The sequence below is a fragment of the Homarus americanus genome, unplaced genomic scaffold (assembly GCF_018991925.1).
Source record: "Homarus americanus isolate GMGI-L3 unplaced genomic scaffold, GMGI_Hamer_2.0 scaffold4060, whole genome shotgun sequence".
Lineage (NCBI taxonomy): Eukaryota > Metazoa > Arthropoda > Malacostraca > Decapoda > Nephropidae > Homarus > Homarus americanus.
This window is the reverse complement of record NW_024746161.1, coordinates 9,041,842-9,063,664: the sequence shown is the minus strand read 5'-3', so window position 1 is coordinate 9,063,664 and position 21,823 is coordinate 9,041,842. Positions and strand designations below refer to the sequence as shown.

General features: G+C 37.9%; 1 protein-coding gene across 5 annotated transcripts in view; it reads left to right on the top strand.

Moving 5' to 3' along the window:
* The window catches only part of LOC121879133 (E3 ubiquitin-protein ligase HUWE1-like), a 62,136-nt gene that overhangs the window by 15,830 nt on the left and 24,483 nt on the right, over positions 1 to 21,823 (top strand). For 3 of the 5 annotated variants that reach the window (XM_042385728.1, XM_042385725.1, XM_042385726.1), the window contains exons 13-38: positions 690 to 959; positions 1,742 to 1,836; positions 2,238 to 2,580; positions 2,750 to 3,193; positions 3,443 to 3,670; positions 3,929 to 4,205; positions 4,962 to 5,203; positions 5,819 to 6,298; positions 6,932 to 7,121; positions 8,485 to 8,636; positions 8,920 to 9,051; positions 9,680 to 9,988; positions 10,104 to 10,271; positions 10,715 to 11,115; positions 11,617 to 11,857; positions 12,231 to 12,408; positions 12,761 to 13,122; positions 13,573 to 13,788; positions 14,179 to 14,328; positions 14,483 to 14,640; positions 15,387 to 15,610; positions 16,668 to 16,801; positions 17,627 to 17,833; positions 18,334 to 18,478; positions 19,790 to 20,053; positions 20,425 to 20,590. In XM_042385728.1, coding sequence (XP_042241662.1) covers positions 690 to 959; positions 1,742 to 1,836; positions 2,238 to 2,580; positions 2,750 to 3,193; positions 3,443 to 3,670; positions 3,929 to 4,205; positions 4,962 to 5,203; positions 5,819 to 6,298; positions 6,932 to 7,121; positions 8,485 to 8,636; positions 8,920 to 9,051; positions 9,680 to 9,988; positions 10,104 to 10,271; positions 10,715 to 11,115; positions 11,617 to 11,857; positions 12,231 to 12,408; positions 12,761 to 13,122; positions 13,573 to 13,788; positions 14,179 to 14,328; positions 14,483 to 14,640; positions 15,387 to 15,610; positions 16,668 to 16,801; positions 17,627 to 17,833; positions 18,334 to 18,478; positions 19,790 to 20,053; positions 20,425 to 20,590 — 6,176 coding nt within the window. The remainder of the gene's footprint in view (positions 1 to 689; positions 960 to 1,741; positions 1,837 to 2,237; positions 2,581 to 2,749; positions 3,194 to 3,442; positions 3,671 to 3,928; positions 4,206 to 4,961; positions 5,204 to 5,818; positions 6,299 to 6,931; positions 7,122 to 8,484; positions 8,637 to 8,919; positions 9,052 to 9,679; positions 9,989 to 10,103; positions 10,272 to 10,714; positions 11,116 to 11,616; positions 11,858 to 12,230; positions 12,409 to 12,760; positions 13,123 to 13,572; positions 13,789 to 14,178; positions 14,329 to 14,482; positions 14,641 to 15,386; positions 15,611 to 16,667; positions 16,802 to 17,626; positions 17,834 to 18,333; positions 18,479 to 19,789; positions 20,054 to 20,424; positions 20,591 to 21,823) is intronic. The other 2 variants (XM_042385729.1, XM_042385727.1) reach the window with 1 other exon arrangement.

Below are 21,823 nucleotides of genomic sequence, written 5' to 3'. Positions count from 1 at the left end.
GTGAAAATGGCGAGGAGATTTAATTGTAACAGTGAATGAAATTTAGAAGAAAAATAGAGTTCTAGGAATGAATGTAGGTCATATACCCATCAAAAAAGTGAGTGTGAAACATGTCCAATTTTGTACACAGATTTAGTTTGTTAATCATGAAGAGACACGTCAGTTTCACTAACATGTATATACAAGTGCAGTGACACCTATATAACAGACTTCTCTCACCATTAGACGAGGGGGGATTCACGTCTAACAAACCCTCGGTATAATGGACTTTTTTCTCCACATACTGTAGTCCTTTAAATAGAGGATTCACTGTACAGGTATATTGTTGATAAGAAATGGAAGAAGAATATGTGAGCTTATTTTTGGTCTTTTTGGTAGAAGCACCATTTAGGAAATAGGTTTTTAAGAGATAATTATGTACAGTCGCTCAAAAAGAAAAATATCCTTACAAAGTTGTGTAGAAAAAAATTACATGACAACAGACGAAAGATTTTGACAACCCTACCAAGATAACAGGAGTTGCAGTGTTCATCCTGAAATCCCCCCCCCCCCAGTAAAGATTGGTTTTTTGTGAGTGACTGCCTTGGGATAATTACACAACTTCTTTCTTCTCATACAACCTGTGACTCATAATAAAGGTACGGTATAGAATGTAGTTTTTAATGCAAGATTTAATTCAATTTTTCTAGGTACCAGCCACCAGAGAAGTGTTAGGTTCTCTCCCAAATGTCTTCAGTGCACTGTGCCTCAACTCACGGGGTCTTGCTGCTTTTGTGGCTTGTAAGCCATTTGAGCGACTCTTCAAGGTGCTTCTCTCCCCCGACTATTTACCGGCAATGAGACGGCGTCGTTCCTCAGACCCCATGGGAGATACAGCATCCAACTTGGGCAATGCGATGGACGAATTAATGAGACACCAACCAAGTCTCAAGGCCCAGGCCATGAAGGCTATAGTCAAGGTAAGTAGCTAGAATTATGAATACAGTATGTATTAAGAAAAACATTATGCCTTCATTGGATGTGCGGGGGGAGAGGGGTGGGCAGATTGGGGTTTTCACCTATATACTGCCATACTTTTCTTAATCCTAAGATGTTAACAAGGTTGTGAAAAGCATTGAAATTGGAGCAGTGAGGTTTTATTGGGGTGTATGTGTATTGTCTGAAGAAATATTCAAGCTGTTTTATAGGTTTTCACTTGTGTAATGGGATTAAATGAATTGAACACTATATCGGGTACTATCATTAAGTTTGAAGTGATTTTCAGATATTTAAGATGAATTATATTGAAAATTAATAATCCTGTTGGCACATTATTTCATTTTCAGGAATTTGAGTAGTGAATCAGTGAGATGGACATTAAGAGATTGGAAACCTTCATAGTTAGAGGGTGGCTGAGCATTGACAGTATTGATGAAGCTTTGTGTAGAGGTAGGCTGAGGTAGCTTGGGCATGTGGAGAGACTACTGGAGATCAACTGGGCAAAGATGTGCATGAATTTACATGTAGAGGGGAGAGATAGTCCAAGAATGTCCGGGGAGAGGTTGTGAGAAATGATCCCAGAGATAAGAACAAGACAATAATGACTGCAGCTTAGATTGCTGCTAATGAATAATTTCCATTTGTTTACTATAGGTAGTCTACTTAATATCATTTATTTATTTTGATTATGAAGTTGATTTAATTAAAGAAACATTAGAAGCTTTCAATACATTCTTAGTGATGTGTGTTATCTTATGTACAGTTACTGGAAGAGGTCTGCCTTTTGGGTAGTGACACTCATTATATCTGCTGGAAGACACCACCCAAGCATGAAGCATCACCTGCTCCAGTATCTAGGTGAGTATGAGTTCTACTAGCAGAATAATTGACAAGACACAACTAAGTGATCGTATTTCTGAAATTTATAAGGCACGATACATGATAGTTTTGGAAGATCTTTAATTTAACTGATGATACTTCACTGTGGGTGCTCACATAACCAGGGTGTAGTGGTGTAGCATCCTGTGTAAGGTGTTGGGGGACCCCTTCTCCAATTCAGGTTTTCAAATTCTTCTCAAGTGTACTTCATTATACTAAGAGTAAAACACTTCAGCCCACATCATCTTAATTTTCACTTGTTTAATTTTTATAAGTAGCTTAACTTATGTGGTTAATCTTTATTGTGAATGGACAAAGCATGGCACATTGTACAGTATACATTTTTTCTTAAGTGAAATTACATCATCATTTATTCTCAGAACAAATGACAATTCAAGTGACGAGGAGGAAGAAGAGGAAGAAGAAAGAGATGCAGGTGTTACTGGACCGTCTGTTTCTGCAGGACAGCGAGAAGACGTTCCCCCTACAGACACTACACCAGGCGAAAAGCGGCCTGTACCGTTGGTTGACTATGTACTTAATGTCATGAAGTTTGTTGATGCCATCCTCAGCAACAACTCAACTGATGACCATTGCAAGGAATTTGTCTCCCAGAAAGGCCTCGTTCCTTTATTGGGCATTTTGGGATTGCCAAATCTTCCAATAGACTTCCCAGTTTCTCAGGCTTGCCAGTCAGTTGCATCTGTCTGCAAATCCATATTGGTAAGAAAACATTTTGGTTATTCTGTTTGTGTGTAGAAATTATATTGTGATAAGGCGGTATAAGATTCGATTTGAGGTATTAGTTATTGTTTCCTAAGGTACTGGCTTAAGATTCAATTTTATGAAAATTTTCTTGTACTGTATTATTTTATTTTTTCTTCATTTTCAGAATCTTGCCCATGAAAGTGGAGTTCTCCAGAGAGGACTTCAGTGCCTGAATGAGAAATTAGAAGCCCTGGCTCCATTACATCAACCTTTACCCTCCCCAGGAGGATCTGTTTTATTGCGTGAATTAGCTTCTGCGCCAACTCCTGGAGAGGCCACAGCATCTCCACAAGCCACACCTCTTTTACATACCTTGAGTGCTGTCCACGCATACATTATGATGCTAGTCCATGTATGCCGCACAGGACAAACAGAGATAAGGCAGGTGTCTATCAATCAGTGGGGAACAGACTTGGGATTGAGAGTGCTGGCAGGTCTCACACAGCTGTATACTTCCCTGGTGTGGGAGAGTACAGTCTTATTGGCACTGTGTTCAGATGATGCTCTACCTGCCGGTTGTCTCTTTGGCAAGGAAGATACTGACAAACTTCTTCCTACAGACCTGAAAGTAAGTTACTGTTATTGATATATATATATATATATATATATATATATATATATATATATATATATATATATATATATATATATATATATATATATATATATATATATATTATTTATTTATTTATTTATTTATTTATTTTTTCATCTCTCCACAGATCTGAAGTCATAGCTACAGAGTATGTTCCTATATATTTAATAATTTTCATGTACAGTATCTCAAAATACAAGTTTCATTAATTTCTAATTTCAGTGTGAGGATGGAAGCCGAAGTGAAGCCGTTGCAATGGAAGTGACAGAAACGGACGTTATGGCACCAGCAGGAGGCAGCACACCGACAGCTGATGACACTAGCACTGAAAGCCCGACACGACAACAGTCAGCAGCAACGCAACACCAGATGAAGCTCATTAAACCACTCTTGTCATCAGCTTCTAGATTAGGGAAGGCTTTAGCTGAACTCTTTGGCTTGTTGGTTAAGGTATGTGAATAAACTGAATGTATTTTCAAAAAGAAGATAAAATAAATCATCCCATGTAAAAGCGGAATACTGTATATTAATTATTTTGAGGTTTGTAATCCCGCCATGTTATCCCTGGATTAATGAGATTTCATAATCTTCCATATGTCATATTTTGACTTTTTTCTCAAGAAAAAGATTTAATATTTCACATCCACTATCTATTATATTAATGAAAATACTGTACATTTATCATATATATTTGTAATGCCTCTTTAGCTGTGTGTGGGGTCACCACTAAGACAGCGAAGAGGTCAACAAGTGGCAACTCCAATCACTCCACCATCTGCATCAGCAAGGGCAGTGGCATCTGCTTTGGCACAACTCCTTAATGCAGGACTCTCATGGACCCCTCCACCATCTTCTCCTGTACCCAAGTTTCGTCTTACTTTCCTAATCTGCTCTGTTAGGTTTACCAATCCCATGCTTTTTGATGATAAAAAGATGCCCTACCATCTGATGCTCCAGTACTTTGTGTCTTCCCAAGGTCTTGAAGGTATGCCTCCTCATATTGTTACCCTAGTTCATAGTTTTAGCCAGATCTGATTTATTACATTTGGTTAGGAGTGCAAGTTGTGTAAAAGTCCTCCTGATCATGCCATATTATTATTTCTTGAATAGACTGGCCAGTATTTAGGGCTTGCTTAAGCTCTGAACTGATGCTCCAAACTGGATGATTATCTCCATCGTGGCAAAGAGAAACTCCTTGTGTGAACCGTTACTGTACAGTACTTCTTAGCGGCTTAGCTTATCTAATTAATAATTTCGGCTGTCCAGCACTTTGCATAGTGTTTGAGAATCTCGCTGTCAAACAATTTAAGTAGCCCAGATTTTTATATTACCAAATTCACTCGTGATATTAGCTCTTATTTCAAATCTTTTACAGTAGCAGAAAGGTTGCATAATAGTTTATCTTACATTCAGGTATTGATAGTGAGGAGAACTACAACTTATAAAAAACCTTCTGTCTGTGGACTGAATGTGAGATTGTTAGTGCATTATGTCCCTGGAGCAGGCAATCACTTCACTCTTAACTTCATTATGGCCTCTCGTGCCTTCTAGTTGCCTTTTTTAATTTATTTTTTCCTTTCTTGTTAGTGACAATGATTAGAAGAAAAATTATCAGGAATACTCTCCTTCTTCAAAATTCTAAAACTCTCGGTCATTTCTTTGAGGGAAGGTGATTCATAAATGTGATAAACCAGCATGCTGCAAAACTTGATGGTTTAATATTCATTCTCTATATTTTCAGCTTTCTTTGACACATTCGAGTGGGCCATCACCGCAGGGGGTACTGTGCAAGGGCAAGATGGATTAGATTCTGGGGAATTACCAGAAGGTACTGGAGAATTCTTGGACACATGGCTATTCTTGTTGGAGCGATTAGTCAACCCTCGCACTATGTTGGACTCCCCCAACTCTCTTCCTGCCAAGTCCTCACAACCTGGGTACCAGCCATTCAGCCCCCTTAAATTTTTAATTCATATACAGAAGGTATGTCTAATAAATAATTATTTAATTGCAAGAGTGGAAATTTTAAGCATTGTCATGTACAGTATAGATCAGGGGTTCTTAAACCTGGGGTCCATGGATGGGCTTCAGGGGGTCCGTGAAGGTCAGATAAAAATTTAACATTTATCTTCAAGCCAAACAACAACAACAGAATTAAAGTTTTGTTTTGTTTAATTTGCACAAGATGATTGTATTTCATTTTTGTATGGAGTGGCCATTAATTTTTGCATAAAGTGTGAAACATAATTCTTTAAGATTTACTTTATTCATACTTTGTGTATGTCAGACACTGTATGAGGCAATGAATTTTCAATAAAATAAAATATATTCATTGCATGCAAAGTTGTGCTTATGTGCATTTTTCTAGGGAGGGGGTCCATAGCTTTCACCAGGTTCCCAAAGGGGTCCGTGACTGGAAAAAGGTTAAGAACCACTGGTATAGATAGGTAGTTGTACTGTATTTATTAATAAAAATTCTTGCCAGTTTATTAATATCTATTCATTTTCAGTACAATGTGCACATAACATGTTTTGGAATAGATTTAACTGCAACTGAGGTAATGGTTTTTATTAAAAATAAATCTTTCTTTTGTTCAGGTTGCATTTGATGCTGTCATGAAACTGTGGAACAAGAAGCCACTGAAGTCTTATGGCGTTCGCATATCTGAATCTGTTTTGGTCATCCTTTGCTCCATCGTCAAGGGTGAAGCAATCATACTTGAACGTTTAGCTAAGGAGAAAGAGAGCACATCTACTACTGCAGTTACAACAACCACCACCACCACCACCACCACTACTGCCAATACAAACACTAGCAGTACCACAACCACCACCACTACTACAACTACTGCTACCACTGCCACACCATCAGCTGTACCAGCTTCAACTCCAGCCCCTGCAGAGACCACCAGTCAACCCCCTTCAGCTGATGTGGAGGTGAACCAGCAGCACCTGCAGTCACTGATGGACATGGGTTTTGCAAGGGAACGTTGTATGGAAGCTATTACACAGACCCACACACTTCAACAGGCCACAGAGTTCTTACTAATGAACCCACTCATGGACCAAGTTGCTGGTGTAAGTATTAAAACTGCTCTTCTGCCGATTTACATTGGAAACTCTTTCTTACGATAATGCAGAAACATGCTGTACTCCCCCCTTCTTTAAATATCATTTGTCTTTTAATACCTCCACCTCCTTCACCCCCCCAACCCCCTTATTTTATCCTCACATCAGCTGCACTTTTTATGATAGCACTTTAAACTGCTTCCATCCATGTTCATATTCATGAGCCCATTATATGTTTCTTTAAATCTGTCGGCCACATTCTCTCTCCTGGTTTCATTGATTAATTTATTTTATTTTATTTTTATTCACCTGTCTAAATTATTTTTACCTTAAACCTCTCATGTGATATTGTTGTGACATCTTCCAAATATGTATAAAACTGTGGAGTCAAGGACAGTGAAATGTAATTGACACGGGTATTCTCAGCCACCTATATACATCCCTTGATGGTAAACTCCCCTGAATCAAAATTACAGGGTACAGTATGTCAGTTATCTTTTACATATGATGTTCTTAAAAACAAAGATGAGTATTTATAACTTGTTTTGTTTAAGGTAAAATAGATTATTTCTAGAATATTCATTTTAGATTTTTGAAGAAGTTCATTTACTGTACATAATGACACTACTTTATATATCTAAGGTCGGAGGAAGTGGAGACATGGAACTCACCGAGGAGGACCAGATGCTGCAGGCTATTGCCATGTCCCTGGGAGAGAACGTACAGGTGTCTGGCACCAGTAGTAGTGGACAGCAACTCAGTGTAGTCACCAAGCCCCCACCTGTACCTCAGAAAGAAATGGATGATGAGCCCCTCAGTAAGGAGACTCTCAGTAAGTACACAAGCACTTATGGTTACTGGTTTAAAAAAAGTGTTCAACAGTTTTACAGGTCAGAAAAATTTGTAAGTGCCAGTATGCAGACAGTGTTATTGTACCCGTTTTCTCTCACCTTATTATGTTTGTCCTCCAGAGTATTAGATTTTATATCTAGAAGTGTAAGTTATAAGAGTTTAGAGGTCATATTGCAACTATATCTTGCGCTAGTCAGGCTGCACCTCGATTATGCTGTTCAGTTCTGGTGCCCTTATAGAATGGATATCAATTCACTGGAGTCGGTGCACAGAAGAATGACGAAAATGATTCCGGGACTTGGAAACCTTCCATAACATGATAGGTTAAAGAAACTAAACTTGCATTCCCTAGAAAGACGAAGAGTGCGGGGAGATATGACAGAAATATTTAAGTGGGTGAAAGGATTCAATAAAGGAGATATAGATAAAGTTCTTATAATAGCCGAGCAGGAAAGGACTCGTAGCAATGGATTTAAGTTGGATAAGTTTAGGTTTAGGAGGGCGATAAGAAGGAACTGGTTCACAAATAGGGTGGTAGATGAGTGAAACAAGCTTAGCAACTTTGTAGTAAGTGCTGGAATGCTGGAAAGTTTTAAAAGGAGTCTAGATAGATTCATGGATGATAGAGTGGGGTAGTAACTCGACAGGAGCTGCCATGCACAGGCCAACCGGCCTATTGCAGACTCCTTATGCTCTTATGATGTTCTTACTGTTTTGTCCTCATCTAATTTTCCTGTTTTTCTTATTTTTCTTGCTCTTTAGTTTGTTGTCATTGTTCTTTTCCTATTTGCTCTTCTTGTTATTTTTACTTACCCTGTTTTCCACCTATTGTCGTCATTCTCAACTTTTTTGTCCTTGTTTTCCATCTTTGTTTTTTGTTCTCCACCTTATTGTCCTTGTCCTCCATTTTTATTGCTCATGTACTAAGATCTCAATATTCTTGTTCACCTTTGTGTTGATATAATTTCCTGTCATAATGTTTTTCTCTTCCATCTTATCTTTGTTGTATTTTGTCATTGTCGTCCATCTTGTGTATACAGTAATCCATACTTACTGTTAAATATTGCTCTTTAATAATAAAAGGGGGGGGGGTTAGTTATAGTTGTGCGGGTCATAGGTTAGGGTCCTGATTAATGTCTGTTCTGAATAAAAATAATACGGGTCTGTGTTATATAGTAAACTTAACTTTAATGATGATAATTGAGGATGGTGTTGGTGGTGATAAGAGGATGATGATGATCAAGGGAACTTTTTTTGTACCTGAACTGTGAGGGGCCCTGTTTTAATATTTTTAATGTCCAATTGTTTTAATCTGTAAAGCTATAATTTATTTTTTCCCCCAGATAAATTCACAGAACGTGTATTGGAGGGATGTTTAAGTCAGCTAGACGTTCAGCCACAGATGGTGTACAAGGTATGCGAACTACTCACTACATGTGCAACACGCAATGGTACTACATGGAGAGACAGCATGCTGACCACACTCATAAACCAGGTAATTAAATCTACTTACTGTACAATACAATAAAAATAGGCACACAACAGGCTGATGCATCCAGTCTGTCTGTAGATTGCTTTATGCCAAAGAAGTGTTCTTTGAATATATATTCTTGTAATTTCTTTGGTACTTATTTTCATCAGTTATGTAGCTGTTATCGGATATTTAATAAATATAGGAATCGTTGTTTTTGGGGATGGTGTCAGAATGAAGGCACATCTGTAGCTATTTGTATTAGTTTTAAATTTCTGAATGGCATGTTTTTTTCTTCCTTTTACAGATTAGTACTCAAGCTTCACAGTTACTTTTAACACGCACACTCTCGACACAGGAGACTGTAGAACTCTTGTGCTCATCCGTCCTGGCAGCGAAATTTGCAGTCAGATTACACCTTGTAACTCTGCTGTTTGAGGTGTGTGCACTGTACCCTGTGTTGTGTGTCGATATAACTTTCTTCTTCTTTTGATAAGATTCTCATCATACAGAACTAATGGAAAGAATATAATACTTATGAAATAATTTGAAGTGAATTGTGTATTTCTCTTTTCTTTTCCTTGTGCCGAGTACTTTCTATTCAGTTATCCCTCTGCTCCTGTTATCATTCTGGGGTTAGCTTCTCTTAATTTTAGTGTATGATGGTTTGTTTTCATGTGCAGAGACTCCTCTTTATCATTTAGAACTTCATATCCAGTGTTGTAACCGACTGGGAGAAGCTTTAGTGTGGAGTAGCACAAGACATCAAACTTGGACCAATTAGTATATTACTGTTTTGGTTGTGGTCAACAGGCTTTTGATACAGTTATCAGATTTGGAGAAAAAAATTATCTTGGAATTAAAATTTTTAATTGTTACAACTGCTGTTCCCAACATTAAACATAGATATTCAACAAGCCCATGTCAAGCATGTCTATTTCTCGTGTTATTTTATTCTCATTTGAATAAGATATTGTTGTAGGTCAGTTTGAGTCACTATGGAGATGTTTTGCACTATTGACAAAAGCTCTTTCTTTTTAGGTAAATTTACTTTATTTATATTTCAGGAAATGAAAAGTGGTTGTGCCAAAGCCATGGAGCAAGCTGGATTGGTGGACATCCTTACAGATTTATTTACCTTAACACATGCTGCTATGGCTTCCATCCCACCTGCCACCACCCCTACATCAGTATCTTCAGCACCAACACCTCCATCAGCTGGTGCATCTATACCCTCAACCTCTCAGACAAAAGAAAAGGACAAAGAATCGGGGGATAGCTCAGGAACACCCAAATGGATCTCCCCAGGCCTTCTGCTACTTGATCTCTATGAAAAGTTGGCTATTGCTACAAAGAGAAGAGCTGCTGTTAGCAAGGTCAGATGGCATTTCTTTATTTTATTATTATGTACTGGGTGATAGATATTTTTTTGTGGAAATTTTTTGTGGATGCTCACTATGTCAGTTTATTATTGTGGTAATGTTTTAACAGATATGTAACCACGTGTGGAAATGGTTTGACATGAGCACACTCAAATGGTGTGCTTACTCGGCCAGCAACAATAAGACCATCGATGATGCTTACTGGGCAGGCGAGGCCAGCATCAGGATCATTAATGGACGCCGGAAATACACCATCCAGTTCCATTCAATGGTTCAGGTAAGGTTTGGATAATGTAAGACATACATGATAGATTATTGCACAAAGTAGTCGTCCTCATCTCCACCACCATTTTATGGCCAGCTTAAATGCTTGTGTGGATATAGCTGTGACACATTGAGAACATGGTGTCCCGGTGAAGCTTCATTGAGTGATACTTGTGTGTAGCATGGAGAGCTGCCATCAGGTATTTGCAGGTAACCCACAGAAGCTTGGAAAATGGCTGTAAAATGATTTAAGGTGAGATTTGGAACTTAAAAGGCATATATGTAAAATGTATATACAGTATACTGGTTAAATCCACACCATGTGCCTAAAGATTTTCAGATCATATTTGAATGTTAACAGAGATAAACTAATGTTAATATGTTGATACATATATACTGAAAATATAAAATGTTTGAATTGAGGTGTAATAGTTTATATTAATTATCATTTATCAGGTTAATGAGGAATCCGGTAATCGTCGTCCTGTTATGATCACAGTCAAAGATAAAGCAATTGCTGAAGAGAAGAAAAAATTGCCCAGCATCATGCCTCAAGACGAGTCCACCCCAACCACAGAAGAGGAAGGTTCAACAGCCAGCAAACTGGTTGTTGCTTCTGAGGAGGAAAAAACTGAAATTAGTGGGGCTGAGGAAGAAGCAGGCGCTTTAGAGACTGCTCCGGCCTCAGGAACAGATGTGCTGGCTGATGCTGTGACTATTGCAACTGGTGGAGATGAAAAGATGGAATGTGAAGATGGTGAAGGTGAGGATACCACCACTGTGGCTCCTGATCTTAACACCACAGAAGTGATGTCAATTGAAGGACTCACAGAAACTCATCATGAAGCTATGATCAGGTAAACGTTTTTATATTTTAATTTCATTATATATTAGGCAGATTATCCTCTTGGTAAAAACACACTTAGTGTTGATGCTATAATCAGGTTCATTAAAACTTAGGGAATCATTGTTTCCAAACTGTGCATGACTGCTTATTAACCATGTCTGTGTCAGAACCTCCTGCTGTATCTCCTAACACTTGTTGCCTCCACCACCTCGTACTGTACCTCCTCCAGCTTTACTTCCTCCGCCACCTGATGTGCCTCCAAATCCTCTTGCAGTACCTCCAAGTTTAATGAAACCACGCATAGATACAGCAGTACAGTACAGTTTAATGTTTGCACTCGGGTAGCTGCTGCCGACCCACATTTACAGAATAAGGAAGTCTATTTTATTTTTTATTTATTTATTTTTTTATTTTGATTTATTTTATTTATTTTTTATTTTTATATTGTTATTAATATATTTTTTTAATATAAAAATTTTAGTTTTAATTTGTAAATTGTCTATTATTCCAGAGCTTGTGTGGGCTTCATGAAGTTGGGAGTAGAACCAGACACACTTCATGCTCTGATGCGTCTGTGCCTGAGAATTACTCGGGTGTGGGAACAAGCATGTCTTTTCGCCAGCCTGGGTGGAGTGCGGACCTTACTGTCCCTTACAGAGTCATCAGGATTCTGGGGTTACCAGAATCTAGCAGCATTGCTGATGAGACACGTACTGGAGGAACCCACAACTTTAAGATACACCATGGAGAAGGTCTTGGTTCTTATTTTGATTGATGGTTTAAGTTTTAGTAACATGTAGTTCTGGCTTAACGTTTTTCTCTAAATATGTATACTCGTATAATCTAAAGGGCATCTAATATAGTGTATAAACTATGCAAGTATGATATGTCTAGAGTCACTGTAGTTATTGGTATTCATCCCAATGTCTGTTGTTTACTGAGTGGCAATTTTATTTTTTTAATCCAACCATTGCTATATGATTTTTTTTATTAAGCTTTAGTTCAATTACTATTTCACACTTCAGTAACAATTACTATAGAAACTTAAGTAAATATTAATTTACTTTGCAAATTAAATGTGTACAGTATATATGCTGCTAATGTGTTGCTATAATTGTCTTGCAGGTGGTAAGATCATCAGCAAGCAACAACACTATGTCAGGGGCTAAGGAACTGCACTATCTGTTACGATTGCTGGCTCCTGCTGCTTGCAGGGATCCTCAGCTTTTCACAGAGATTACTCAACAATGCCTTAGAATAGACCTAAACATGACTCTTAAAAGAAATCTCATGTCAGCAAATAGTAAGTACAATATTCCACCTGTATTATATTGATTTATTACTTTAACTGAAGCTTAAAGAATTAATTACTATATTCTGATAGGTTATCTATGAAATAAATGGCAACTTGACTGCAGTCTCACTTTGCAATTACTCAATTACTGTATAGTACTGTATTCTTCCTCCTAAGTTTTGAATGTTCTACTCCTCTTGACCCAAGATATTTTTATTACCAAGGCACCTATCATGGAATTGACGTGCATCCCTTTAACTCACTCCTCATAAGTAAGGGGAACTAAAAATATTTAGTGTTAATTTGTACTTTAGTCTTCAGCACTTGTTGACAGTATTAATGTGTATCTCATTTCTTGCAGGTGAAGACAGTATTTTGATGAAAAGTGTTGGTATGAAGAGTGTCATAAGTAATGCTGGAGGCAGCACTAGTGGTGCCAGTACTACTGGGAGCTCTGCTGTTACCACCAGCATGACCCTTAGCTTGGAGCCTCAACAGTTGATTCATGATCTCCTTGAAGCCCTAACATCATTGAAAGAAGATTCCGACTTTGTTCTTGCATCTTCTCTCCTTCCAAACACCACTGTGGCTGGTAGTGTGGTGACCAACACCACCCCAATAGAAGAAAGAACTGCAGCCACCACTACCAGTGTCCGAAGACAACTGCACCTCTCTCGCTCCTCCTCAGCCAATGATATGGTTGTTCAGGAAGCCGATGAGCAAGTTAGTGGTTGTGCTTTTAATAGTTAGTTATACATAATCCTAAAAGAAAAGTAAAGAGAATGGTAAAAGTGATGAAAAGGATAATACAGTTCATGAAAGATGGGTCAAAATAGTCGCAAAGTTTTGAAGAGGACAAGTATTTGCTCTGGTATATAGTTCATAATTCTGAGGTGGATGGTAGGAGGAGATGAAAGGGAAGGAGAACTCCACAAGTAAGGGGGCATGAACATCTATTAAGGAGCGACATGTGTAGAGCTTGGTGGTGTGTGATCTTGATCCACTTCTTTAACTCCGATTCTTTTTTATCTTTTGTCACCTGACCCTGTTATTGTTACTTTTTATCAGATAATGTACAGTACTGTATATGTTTCATCACATTCTCATCATTGAGCAATTTTTATTCTTAACTCGTGTTGACAAAATTACTGTATATGAAAACTTACACTGCAGAGTCCAATGGAGAGTGATGCAAGTAAGTTGCCTGGCACCGATAGTAAAGCCATCTCCAGTGACAAGGCTGATGATGCTGCTAAAAAAAGGAAGCCTCTTTTATTCAAGTCACTTATATGCAAACTCTTAGCAGAATTTGTGCGGTCTTATGCTGGATGTGCTAAGCTAGTCACTGAACACCATTACTCAGCTGGGACCAATGAGAAGATCACTGAGGTATGTGTAAGACATTGAATAATTACGTGATTTGTTTCAGGTTTACAAATACTGTATACTGTTTTATGCATTTAATTTGGTAATATATCTTGATAAAATCACACAGGAAAAGGGAAACAACGGAGCACCTTGTTTTTTCCCTTTTCCCGTATGATTTTATCAAGATTTATCTTATCCATGTTTTCATTGTGGATCTACATGAAATTTGGTAATATATGTGTACAAACTTGATTTCCATAATTTTAATCATGAATTGGGAAATCTAAAATACGGCTTTATAGATGAATGGGATACAGTATGTTTTAAATAGGGAAGATATGTATTTAACAAGAGTATTTAATGATACTAAAAGGATATTACTGGATACTAAGATGTAACATTTGTGTCTAGGACTGCTCAGCTTTGGCCTACATGCTGGACCACCTTATTTGCAACAGCCCAGTATACGATAAGGATACCGCTGGCAATGTACGTGTGCTCATAGCTGCCCTCGCATCCTGCAACCATGCCCCAGAAGCTCAAACAATCCTAGTGGCAGAGGTGAGAGGAAACCCTTAAAAATTACCTGATTCACTTCTCCGTAATAAAAGTATTCTGATGGTTAACAATCTTCCAGGTTCTTTCTGTTTAATTAAGAACTATAATATTGATAATTACTGGAATGCAAAATAATAAAAACTGCAAATACTTCCAGGTTAAAGCAGCTCTGGGTCGTGCCACAGTATTACCAGAGAGCATGGAGAAACACGGACGGATCCAGGCGCTTGTGGGGCTGATAGGTACCATGATGGAAGCGTGTCCTGCACAGTTAAATCAGCCTCCTAATTTGTGTTTCAAGCAACAGCAACATGGGTAGGTTAGGTTAGGTTAGGCAGGCAACTTTTTATAATCCGTACAAAAAAAATGGCATGTCACGTCGTCATTTGTTGATCAGTAGGGCGTCCGAAAAATGTGTCTTGCAGCACAGATTATCATACTTGTTAAAAAAGGGAACAGAGAAGGTTAAAAGGTGTTTGTTTGGAGGAGGAGGAAGTTGAAGGAACAGTATGTAAATAAAATATACTATGATCCTGAGTTGGGAATAATGGAATTATGCCAACATTAGCATGTGGAGTAGTGTAGCGAGGTGGGCCACATTAAAGGGGTGGACTATTAAAGTGTAGGTGGATGTAGAACACAGCCAGACTTTCATGGTGGTGGTGGAATGATGAAGTGGACAGTGATAAAGGAGAAAGGGGAGATTTTATAAGGCTTGGAAGATGGTTGGTAATAAGGAAGAGCATCTGGAGACCAAATGCGGGGCAAGAAGAAAGGTTTGTTTGCGAGGCTAAGGAACATTAACAAGATGCATTTGTGGATAAACTGACTTGAGAGGATGCCAGGGGTGAGATAAACAAGGATGTAGTTAGTGAGCCATGTATGAGAATAGACTGTGCAGTACTCTATTATTATTATTATTGAATACACAAGGGCTAGTGTACAATGTGCTTACCCAGCCATCTTCTCCACAGTCAGGATTTAATGCCAAATTATTCGTGTGTGCATGTGCAATAATTAACCCCACGTAACCGTTTACTACAAGCTTCTGACCTTTTCAGGATGAACAACATGATACGTGTAATGGTACGCAAAGGCCTGGTGACAGACCTTGCACGTATTCCTCACAGCCTTGACCTCTCGTCTCCCAATATGGCTGTTACGATCAATGCTGCTCTCAAGGCTCTAGAACTCGTGGCTCGCCTGGTCAACTTGCCATCAATTGTACCAACATCATCATCCAAGAAAAAGAATACGCAGCATGATGACTCACAGCAACCAATAGGTAAGTGAACATTACTTTGCTGACAGTTATGATTACCATTGAGTAGTTACCTAAATTCTTTTTCAGTACATACAATAAATTATGGGAATTCTTCAAGTTCTAATAAAAACATTGTAGTTTTGTATTTTGTGTGCTAGTGAATCACACATACACACACAAAAAATAAAATAAATAAAATAATAATAATAATAATAAATAAATAAATAAAATAGTGCCCAAATTACCTATTATTAGTAGTAGTTGTTGTAGTGTTGGCAGATGTGAGAGAATATTATTTGTCAAAATATATGGTGCTGTTCAAAGCAGAAATGTTGAATATATTCTTCGGGCACAACTGGATTTGCAGTGATGGTTTCTATACATTTGACTGTTCGGTAGGTACAGCATGCCCTTCAAATTTGTGGATTTTTAATTGGCAGACCTAGATTATTTGCAGGTGACACCCTGGATGTACCCAAGAATGTCTAAAGGTAGTTTTAAAGTTGCTGGCATTTTCGTGGCTGGGACAGGGAGCCATTCGTTCTAGAGACAGTAATTTCCTTTACTTGTATTGTATATATGTGTGTGTGTGTGTGTGTAAACACACACACATATGCTGTACAATACAGGTAAAAAAAATAATTGTCCTAAGAGGAAACACACAGAGAATATACATTTCTTTATACACAAGTAAAAATGCAACTCATCCCCCCCCCCCCCGAGTCAGCAAATGTTATTTGCTGATTTGGTGATTCACGGCCATTTTGAGAACCTAACCCCCGTGAATTTGAAGGGCCTACTACATTATATATATTTATTCCTGTGCTACTGGTTCCCATTTGCAAATTTTTATATAATAAGAAATAAGGTTCAGCAGTTCATAATTCATAAATGGAACTTGTTTAACATGACTTAATTTTTTTTTTTTACTAACCCAATGGTCCTTTGCTTCACTCTTTGCTGTTGACCAGAACAAACCCTTTAGATGGTGATATTTTTTATACCTGAAATTCATTTTGTGTCGGATCAATGTATGCAGTTAAAAAACTACTGTTCACCTCTTCATTATTTTTTACAGGAACAGAGACGACAAACAGTGAAGCAACTCGAGCACAAGGTGATGATAACATTGAAGACACAGAGAATACTGAACATGACATATCTGGTGCTGGAGAGAGTCTGGAGCCAACTTCTGATGCACACCCCAATGACGTAAGTGGGAGATGTACCAAGACAAAGTCTCTTTTACTAAGATACCTAAACATTTATATAAAGTACTAGGTATAGCAAGGAAAAAACTGAACTTTTATTACACCCTAAATAAAAGGCGAAGAAAAGGACAATAATACAGGTAGTGGGTAGTAGGCAGCTATCAAACAGGGAGGTACTACTGCATGGGAAGATATTGGAATCATAATGTGTTGTCTAATGGTAGACCCTGCTGCCATATGGCATCACAAAATTGTGACCAAGTCCCAGGTTGCTGATCTGACTTTCTGCCCCATTTGCACACAATTGCAGGTCTCAATTGTTTCTCATACTTTGACAACACAACATATATAATGTATATCATTTCTCATTCTTGATATATTTATTTATTATTTTGGATTTATTTATGGTAATTATTATTTTTATTTTTATTAATTTTTATTATTATTATATTTTCGTCCCCCAGGCCCTGATGTGGGTCAGTGACCTGTGGGCTAATCCCTGTAAATAAAAGAAAAAAGGTTACGATATACTACTAAGAACAACAAACACCCCCCCCCCCCCTCCATAAGACTGCTGAAATTTAAAAGGATGAATAATGTGAAATAAATTTAAAATGTTTTACTGTCCATCTTTATTTAAGTGAAACGTGTTAGTGTGGCAGGTAGTGGGAAGGTGGTTAACAGTAGAAGTAGAATTAGTCCGTCATGGTTATCCCATAGCAGGAAAGGACTCACAATACTGGAAAAGAAATTTAATTTATTAACAAATGGCATGGCATGCTAAAAATTATGCAATTGCAATAACCTAATTTACATTATTTCTCAGGATGGCACTTTGGTTGAAGGTGATGAGGCTGGACTAGAAGAGATACTGGATCATCTTCTAGAAGATGGTGGCGGTGGGGGAGGTCGAGCACAGCCCCACCGTGACTCTGTCACAGCCACTGTCACATATGTCATTGACCGTGATGCTCCCATGGATACCGATGACACACTCCATGACTCCCGTATGGTGTCACACAGTGAGAGCCAGGTTAATATTCATAGCTTATTGTCCTCTTCCAAATCATGTGTAAGGGATTTCATAATAGTCTATTTGTAATGTTATGAGCTCACTGATTCCAAATTCACTTGTTTTTAATTTTAGAAAAGTTACAAATTCCCATTATTAAAGTTTGTCTCAAGTGAAACATTCATAACTTCTCACTTGGTAATTGTCTGTGTTCTACCTTGGAATATGAGGTAGGTGCAAGGATATGCAGCTGTAAGAGAAAGGTATACTGCATGCTTATACAGTAATCCCACTGATTTGGAATAACTTCTCAAAATATTCTTGTTCTGAAAAATTGCAATGTGACTGAAATTTGAAATTATTCCTTAATGTAATTCATAATAATATGCCATACTTAAAAATTATGAAAATTTCTTTGAATAAGTTATTATAATAATACTTTATATAATGTGTATTTGTTAGGTTCTTCTTATATTAATATAACATGAACTTGAACTTATGAGTACTGTTTTTTACCATAGTTCCTGGATGAAGGAGAAGATGGAGGAAATGAAGAACAGGAAGATTCGTCATCAGAATCATCTGAAGAAAGAGAAGAGGATGAGGCAGATGATGAAGATAATGATGAAGAAGTAGAAGAGGAGGAGGAGGAAGAAGAAGATGGGGGTGAGTGGAATATTGTACAGTACAGCATGTCCTTAAAATTCACAGACCTCAATTATTTGCGGATGACACCCTGGATGTACCCAAGAATGTCTAAGGGTAGTTTTAAAGTTGGTGCCATTTTCACGGCCGGGACAGGTAGACATTCGTTCTGGTGACAGTATTTTCTTTTACCTGCATTGTATGTTTGTGTAGACACACAAATGAATAAATAATAATGGGAAACTGCTCTCACAAATAATCAGAAACAAAACAACAAATGCTTTGTTTAGAACTTTAATAACAAAGCATGGAGTTGACTTGAGGGTAGAGCAGTAGACTCACATTTTTAATGCATTTTTGTTGTCTTGTTTCTGATTATTTGTCAGAGGATTTTCCCATTACAGTATTATTTGTGTGTATGTGTGTCTACACACACACACACACACACACTGTCACTATGTTGAAATGAACTGTAGTTTGAGCTTTTCCCCATCTAGTTATTATGTCTTATTTGTGTCACTTATGTTACTTGTATATTATTTGTAATTCGTAACCCATTCCCCAAATATGTAACTGTATATTTTCAGCCTTCTGGCTGCCAAGCTCTTTCAATAAACCGTTAATTATTATTATTATTATTATTATTATTACACACATACACACACACACACACACACACACACACATATATACAATACAGGTAAAAGAAATAATTGTCCTAAAGGCAAACACATAAAGGGAATATACATTTCTTTGTACACAAGTAAAAATTTGCACACACACACACACACACACACACAATCAGCAAATTTTATTAGCTGATTTGGCTGTTTGCGGCTATTTTGAGAACCTAACCCTTGCCAATTTTAAGGGCGTGCTGTATAGCATTTAGTATGGGACACTCATCAGATGTCTGGGTTAGAGTCTCGGCACCAACCAATGTTACAAAAAACTTCTAACTTTTTTTAACTGCTTTAAGTTGAGCTGCCTAACTCTGGGCTCCGCCAAAAATGGGATTCTCAACGTCCTACTTTTCTCTTGACAAGTGTTAATTTTTTGGATACTGTCTATGATTAAGCCTCAACATATGCTCCATAACACTTGATTTAAGGAAATGCTAATATGTGGTTCTGGGAACTGTTGTAAACTGAATTAATATTAAATTACAAATATTAAAATTTATAGAAGTACTGTAAGTTGATTTTATTTGTTAATTTGATGATCTTCTCTTTAAATGATGTTAAGTTTATAATAGTTTTTATTACAATATTGAATAAAATATCAGTGCCAAGTAAAAATATGAATGTAGAATAAAAAGAATCCTTAATTCAGCTGATGATGATGATGAAGATGAGGAGGAAGAGGAGGAAGGTTCTGTATTTGATGAGGGTTACGAAGACCTGGAGGAAGCCTTCATTCGCCTTCCAGGTGACCGCGACTCGGACGACATCCTTCTCCTGCCGTCGTACCAACAATACATAGACACCATAGATACCATCATTTTCGGAGACCGGGTAGATCGGGTCTCCCTCCATCATCACAGCAACTCCCACGAAGGTCCAACATTTTTGGCGTCGACACCTAATGCTAATCCAGGTAAGTTGAGGGAATTTGAATGTAGGAATGTTTCTTGGCTGAGGGAGGGCCAGGAAATTCACAATCCAAGAGGTTGCCATGCCAACAACGACAGGCATCAGATGCTTTACTATGAAGTATCCAGGTTATGTCTTCAGATTGTTAGGGTCAAATGAGGTCAGAATTAGAGGATAGAGTACTGTGGAAGTGTTTGTTTGTCCTCAATTTAGAAAGCTCCCTGTTTTAGTTTTATCATATGTATTGTGTGTGTGTGTTTTATGTTGTAGAAAATAATTTGTATATAAAACTTTTAATGTGTCAATATATAGCTATCATTTATTAATTGAAGTATATACAGTATTTCAACTTGCAATTTATATATTTGTTTCCAGGTGGGAGCAATGCCATCCCCACTCATCCATTATTCCAGAACCCTCGTGAGGTTCCTACTGCAGCCAGTGCTCGCCTCAACAGCAGGCCCAGTCGTCAACGCGGGGTGCTCAGGTACCATACTGTCACCCCACGCACCCACACCACCACCACCACCATACTCCAGAGGTGACCCGCACTCCCCATAACCACAGCTTTGCTCAGCTCCTTGTATTACACTTTGTAGTCCACCTCTATCATCCCCTTTCTCCTTTTTATCATTGCATCTCCCTGACTATCCCAGCCAACCAGAATCTACTTGATCACCATTTTTAAGTGTTCTGGCAGGTAACCTTTTCTTTCTTTCCTTCCTGCATAGCCACTAAAATTAATTTCTTTGCCACGAATTCTTCCTAAAACTGCCCTATTTATAATTTTATCACCACCTTTCATCTCGCCTCAAGTTACTGTTTCTTGCAAATTCCATTATGAACACCAAGACTAAAATCAGAATCTTAAGAGGTATGAAACATTTGAAGTTAGACTGGTGTGTGTATGTATATTTCAAACAAGATTCCAGTTAATTGCTTTTAGGTGTGAGGAAAAGGAAATCACAGGACCTTAATCCAAAGATAAGAAGGGGAAATACAGTATAGGAATAACTGCTGTTCATGAGGGACCACTGTTTATTGCATAAGGGGAAGGGGGTATTGCCTAATTACATCTGCTTATTTAATTATTTATCACCCAGCTGCATAAAATGTTGACAGTTTTGTAAACTGGATGTGCCATATTAGAAGAGTAATGAATGACCATAGACCATGCTGTTAGAGAAAAGGCCGTTATGTTCTCTGCGCCAATAAAGCAAGAATTTGTATTGAAGATGGCCACGGTATCCAAATGTCCATCCCTTGACTCTGGTGTTCGTAATTCTGGTTTAAGCTTAGTTCTATATTTTTTTGAGAATGTTTTAGATCTAATTACTTCTGATCAAATTTAACTGGGAATGGAAATGAAGGTTTTCCCCTTCACTTGACTCGCTTAAATGCCTCTTTCTCTCTCTGCCCTTCTGGCTGATTAAGGTCTCGTGTCCTGTTTCAAACTTTTACACCTCTAATAATCACAAAACTTTCCACTTCCTAATGAGTCACTTAGCTCATTCATTTCTCATAGAAAAAATAGTACTAACCTCCTTTTACAGTCAAAGTGCTTCATTCTTCACTAATGAAATAAACTTGTGAGTGCTTCTACAGGCAGTGATCCCTCCCTCCAAAACTGTCAGGGTACCTTCCCTCTGCTGCTACACTAAACACTCATCACCATATCATTCCAGTCTTATTCACTCATCTTCACCATCACCACTGGAGTAGTGCAACATGAGACTCGACCCTATGCGAGTCGATCAGTATCGGACCATTCATT